The 6,207-nt window shown below is 46.4% G+C and overlaps 1 protein-coding gene across 1 annotated transcript in view; it reads right to left on the minus strand.

The window, feature by feature from the left end:
* Positions 1–6,207, minus strand: part of NTRK3 (neurotrophic tyrosine kinase, receptor, type 3) — a gene marked incomplete at its 5' end in the record, with an annotated part of 300,013 nt that overhangs the window by 51,026 nt on the left and 242,780 nt on the right. The window contains one exon of the mRNA XM_010832183.1: positions 853–1,025. Within this exon, the coding sequence (XP_010830485.1) occupies positions 853–1,025 (173 nt within the window). The remainder of the gene's footprint in view (positions 1–852; positions 1,026–6,207) is intronic.

Raw genomic sequence — 6,207 nt, forward strand, 5'->3', positions numbered from 1 at the left:
TTCTGGCTGGGGTTCCAGTCTCTTAGAAGCTCTATCAAGATCCTCTCAAAATCCAGATGATCTTGCTCTAGGCTTGGGGAAACCCTTTTTACAAAAAAAAAAAAAAATCCAATCCTTATAGAACAGTGCCAGCCAACAGGACTTTCTATTAATGGAAACGCTCTGTACCACACTGTCCAATATGGTAGCCACTAGTCACATGTGGCTACTGAGTATTTGAAGTGTGGCTGGAGAGACAGAGGAATTTTTACATTTTACTTAAATTTAGTCATTGTAGATTTAAATTTAAATAGCCATATATGGCTACTGTACTGGATAGCACAGTTCTAAATTTATCTGGGGGAAAATCTGCCCTTTTTTCAACCATCTGTCTCCCCATGAGTTTGTAACCTTGTCCTTTCTTATTCATCATCAAAAAGTCTCTGACAAGGAGGCTTTCAGGAGGTGTGGTAGGGACTAGCCTCACTTTGCAAGTGAGAACATAAGACATAAGGTCAGAAAGCTATTCAGAACATCAGGGGGAAAACTGGCCCTTTAGAATCTTAAAGTTGGAAGTTACACACTGGCAGTCCCTCTGGGCTCCCTCCTTGGAGCCATTCCAGACCTGGAATGCAGGTTACCTGAAAGTAATCCGCAGGTTACTTTTCATAGCATCCTCAACTTCCCTCCTGAGAAATCAGGGGCAAAGGCCCGCATCCAATTGCTCAGGAGGTAATGTAGAAGAATGAAAGGTTGCTTCTCATTTCTAATCCCCAGACTGAAGTGTTCGGAGGAGCAACGGGACTTCTGGCTCCAGAGAGAACCCCGGGGGTGCAATGGGAATGACAGGAGGGGGTGGCCGTCCTGGCATACCTGAGGAACTTGTTCAGGTCTCCATGCTTCATGTACTCAAAGACCATGATGAGGGGGTCCCCGTCCCCGCACACCCCGTAGAACTTGACAATGTGCTCATGCTGCAAGTTGGTGAGCAGCTCGGCTTCCCTCTGGAAATCCTTCCGGGCTGCCAGGGTGGGGTCCTTCAGGGCCTGGAAACAGCATGGGACATTGGTTATTAGCAACTAGAGGGCAGGGACTTGTCTATTTCCTTCCTGGGAAGAAAGCTGGTGCCCATCCCAAACACAATGCTGATTCCCAACAAGTAAGATCTTAATCGAGCTTTAAAGATCATCAGACTAAGTCACAAAAGCCAGGCCTGACTCGTGCTTCCTTCAGCGTTGTGAACCTTTTAGAAACAAAAGCCAACTTTCTGGTATCTATGTCACATCTGCCAGCTAGGAAGCCCTAGCCTTTCTCTGAGATTAGTGTGAATGACAGAGGAGTGGGGTAGCTGGGAGGTGGGATACCTGACAACCCCCATCCCCTAAGATTTCCTCGAAGAAATGGTCTCACAATTAAAACAGTGGGGAGACCACTGCCCCCAATTGTTTTAACTTTGCAAATTAGCCTATACCCACTGCTGCTGCTACTGCTGCGTCGCTTCAGTCGTGTCCAACTCTGTGCGACCCCATAGACGGCAGCCTACCAGGCTTCCCATCCCTGGGATTCTCCAGGCAAGAACACTGGAGTGGGTTGCCATTTCCTTCTCCAATGCATGAAAGTGAAAAGGGAAAGTGAAGTCGCTCAGTTGTGTCCGACTCTAGTGACCCCATGAACTGCAGCCTACCAGGCTCCTCCTTCCATGGGATTTTCTAGGCAAGAGTCCTGGAGTGGGGTGCCATTGCCTTCTCCGAGCCTATACCCACAGCCCATCCGAAATCAGGCTGACAACATAATTAAGTTTCCTTACTCTTTCTATTCCTTGATTTTAGATTGTGAAGAGGTGAATATTTGTAGAGAAACAACAGGGCTTCCCAGTTGGTGCTAGCAGTAAAGAACCCTCCTGCCAATGCAGGAGACATAAGAGATGTGGGTCGATCCCTGGTGAGGCAGAGGTAGGGAGGATCCCCTGGAGGAGGGCATGGCAACCCACTCCAGTAGTCTTGCCTGGAGAATCCCATGGACAGAGGAGCCTGGTGGGCTACAGTCTGTGGGGTCACAAAGAGTCGGACACAACTGAAGCAACTTAGCACACATGCACGCACATGAACACTTTGGCTTCTATAAAGGCGTTTTCGTTCTCCTTGTAGATGGAAGAATTGGGGGGTAAGGGGGACTACAGCTGTGGGAATGGCATTCAATGGGCAGAAGCCCCAGGACCCAGCCAGGACTAGGGCCTGGGGCAGACCTGGCCTACCCCGTTAAATCCCAGGGTAGGATGGGATGGTGGGCAGCTGGTGGCCATGGAAATGTCACACCTCAGCCCCTTTTGGAGAATCCAGTATTCAGGAGAAGCACTAGACCAGGCCCCTTGCCCTGGGAGCCAGGAAGATAAATGGAAGAGCAATGCTCAAAAGGGTTATTCAGGGACTTCCCTGGTGGTCCTGTGGTTAAGACTTCACCTTCCAACGCAGGGGACATAGGTTCGATCCCTGGTTGGGGACTTAGGATCCCACATACCTTGTGGCCAAAAAAACAAAACATAAAATAGAAGCAATGTTGGAACAAACTCAGTAAAGACTTAAAAAAAAGTTTGTCAGTGAACAGAGGCTTTCTAAGACCAGAAGGGAAGGGTGAGACCAGAGCACATGCAAGGGACCCTGAATAGGGCACTGCCCTGGGGGTGCAGCCACATTGGCCATGGCGAATGATGAACTGTGATGGGGAGGGTCATTCCTGCAGGAGGAGCCGCCTGGGCAGGTGTGTTCACATATGGCTTCAGCCTTCCTTCCCCTCCGCATGAGATCAGAAGGCAAATGGAGCCAAAAATCCACTTGCTTCAACTGACAAAGTTTAGTAACCCCAAGAGACAGGACATGAGGCAATGAAGGAATGGGTGTGCACTTCACATGTCATTTTCAGGGTAATGAGAATCTAACAGGAGATTGGTTTTCATTCCCTCTGCCAGTTTCTGGCCTTTTCTGGTTATTTAGGCCAACTAAGTTCCTCCATAGATGATGCTACTATTGAAAATCCTCCCTAGCCAGACATCTTTTTCTTGCCACGGCAACCCCCGTTAGCTGAAATCCACGAAGGTACCTTGGCTTACAGCGCTGCAGGAATGTGAATGTGTGAAAATTGTATCGAGGGGGCCCATCAAACCTCCATCAGTCATTAGCATACATTAGAGATGATGGACTCACAGCTTTAAAAGGGCCCTAGATAATAGCATCACTGGTTTCCACCTGCTCACTTCTGGTGTCGGAAAAACTGATGCTCCATCCTGTTGGGGATCAGCACACATTCACACATCTTAAATGACAGAAGCTAAGAGTTTAACTAGACCACAGTGATCTCTTGGTGCTGGGCTTCTTTGATGTCTCAAAGTTCAATGGCAATGCCTCTAGGGCCATGGTCTCTCAGCCAGCGATCAAGGCCCACTCCAGTGTCAACAAGCACCACCCTTCTTTCAACACTTGGAGTTTTCACCAAAAATCTGTTGGAATACATGATCTTAATGTTGACCACAGTGTTGGAAGCCACTTCATACAGCTTTCCCATTTTATAGGTGAGAAAACTGAGGTCCAGAACAGGGAAGTGATTTGCCAAAGATCATTCGAGAAGTAATAGCTTGAGCATGAAGTCCAGGATACATTCCTGTCCAGCTTACCTGCTTGAGTTAATTTATCAGATCAATTAAGTCAATGGGCAGGTTCCCCAGGGGAATGGTGGGCACAGAAATTAAAAGATGTGAAAGGGCAGAGGAGAGGGTCAGGAAAGGTGAAGAGTGTGGGCTGCCAGCAGAATAAAGGATGCCAGGCTTAGGGCGGGCCAAGGTCAAAGGGAAGTGGGAGGGCCCCTGGTCCATTGCTGATTTTTACTAGCTCTTATCTCCTGTGCTTTCTGCTTCACCTCTGGCTGCCTTCTCAGAAAAGCTACCTGATAATAAAGGCATCAGTTGCCTTGGGTTCACATCCAACCAGAACAAAGATGTGTGCAAAGCTTTTTTGGTACAGAAGAAGGCAGAGGGTCATGGTGACAGGAAACCTCTCTTGGTGACCCGCTGCATGAGCTGGGGTGTGGGTATGTATAGGATGACTGCCAGTGATTTATTTATTTTCACGAAGCATAAGAAGAGGGGAAGAAAAGGAACCCAGCATGGGTGGGATGGGAGAATATGAAGATTTATGTGAACCCTGGGTTTATGAGAGGGAAAAGCAGATCAAATTTGGGGCCAGCCAAATGGCCACTCTCCATCTCTGTAAATCATTCTCTCTCACAGTCCAGATGCCATTGGCAGCCATTGGATATTTCCGTTCTCAGCTCTCGAGCAGTGCCAGCCAGCATCCCTAAGGCCGGCGCCCTACACTGCAGGGCAGTTAGGAGTTACACATTTGGGAGATGGGGCACAAAGCAGCTGCTGTCTCTCTTAGTCTTCCTGCACCTCTTCTTCTGCCAGTTCTTTCTCCACCTTTAGGTGGGCTTTCCAGTTCTCCCAGATCAAACCTGAAGTTCCTGTATAATTGGCAAGGGGTCTGTTTTGGCAACTGGAGTCCAGAGCTGCAAGTGGCCCAGGTCCCCAGGGGTTGACGCAATTGGGAAAGAGATGCCAAGAGAGGAATCTTGAAGAGAAAAATCAGTTCAGAGACTCTCGTGTGCCTCTCAGCATCTTCTTCAAAGCTGGCAAACTTCATGATGGGTCACTCACCAGCCAGGGGCATGTGAGGGAGCAGGGGTTCCTTGCTGCTGCCAACTGTTAGTTTAGGGAGATGGGGTTGCCAAGGAGTCCCTGAAGCCAGGCAGGTGGCTGGCTAGTCCCTTCCTGTAGCATCCATAGTGCAATGAGAAGAGCTGGAGTTTTCCCTTTCGATCTCCTTCTGAGCCCCCACCAAATCTGAAGACATTCCCTTTTCCAGTCTCCCATCTATGTACACCACGTCTCGTGTTCACTCCCAGCTCTGGGTGTCAGTGGGGCTGTGAGTTGGATAGGAGGGAAGGATCTAGATGGCCAGAACATTCACAGTTCTCAACACTTCCCAACACCTTCAGAGTCACTTCACATCATCTTTTCCAGTCCAGGGGTTTTGCTACTTTCCATTTCCTTTTTCTTTTATTAGAGTGGAGATATTTCAATTTCAAATTTTATTAATATACTGAAACACATTTTATTACATGTGAAGAACTGCATATATCCCTAGACACTAGAGCTTAGTTTTACTTATTTTTTTTAATTTTAAATAAGTGAAATCACACATGTATCTATGCATATATATTTCTGTATCTGTCTTTTTTCATTCAACATTGATTTTGAGATTCTTCCAAGCTGTTGCATGTAGCTGTAGTTCATTCATTTTCCTTGTTGAAGAGTTTCCCACTGAAAGAATATACCACATTTATTTGTCCGTGCTGCTACTGATGGACACTGGGGTTGTTTCCAGCTTTGGGCTGCTGTAAAGAGTGCTTATGAACATTCTTAAACATAACTCTCCATAGATAAATAGGCAATTAGATAGATAGAGGTGAGACAGAGAGATCAACAGATATAGAGGATAGATATATACATAGGTAGGTAGGTAGAGAGACTAGATAAACAGATTAGACAGATGCATACGTTAGACAGATAGATAGATAGGTACAGGTGAGGCAGATTAACAGATATAGATGACAGACACATATAAGTTATATGGATAGACAGATAGATAACCTGTCAGGTCTAGACCTAGAGTGCAAACGCTGGGTCCCACAGATGGTAATGTTATAAAATACCAAACTGTTTCTCAAAACAGTTAGGCTACTCTATACCTTCGCCAGAGTATGAAATTTGTAATTGCTCCATATCCTTGTCAACACTTTGTTTGGTCACTGCTGCTTAGCCATTCTGCTTCACGTACCGTGGTATATCATTCCGGGTCAATTTGCATTTTTCTGATGATGAATAATGCTGGACACCTTTCTCATATTCTTATCAGCTATTTGTCAGAGGAAACTCTTTTGAGCAAGTCTATTGCTTGTCAAATAACTATTTAAGGGTGGCACCACCTATTTTAAAATATCAAAAATTTAAAATGCTTCTAATGTCACTCTTACACCACACACACATACAAATCACACTGCTTCGTTCTGCTCTCTGTTTCTTTCATGGGTATTCCCTTGTTGTCTCCCCAACAGTCTTCAGAACAGAGACTGGGGTTTCTGTTCTTTGTTTCCACCATAGCAATTGCTGGGCAAAAA

Source organism: Bison bison, unplaced genomic scaffold (genome assembly GCF_000754665.1).
Source record: "Bison bison bison isolate TAMUID 2011002044 unplaced genomic scaffold, Bison_UMD1.0 scf7180017860443, whole genome shotgun sequence".
Lineage (NCBI taxonomy): Eukaryota > Metazoa > Chordata > Mammalia > Artiodactyla > Bovidae > Bison > Bison bison.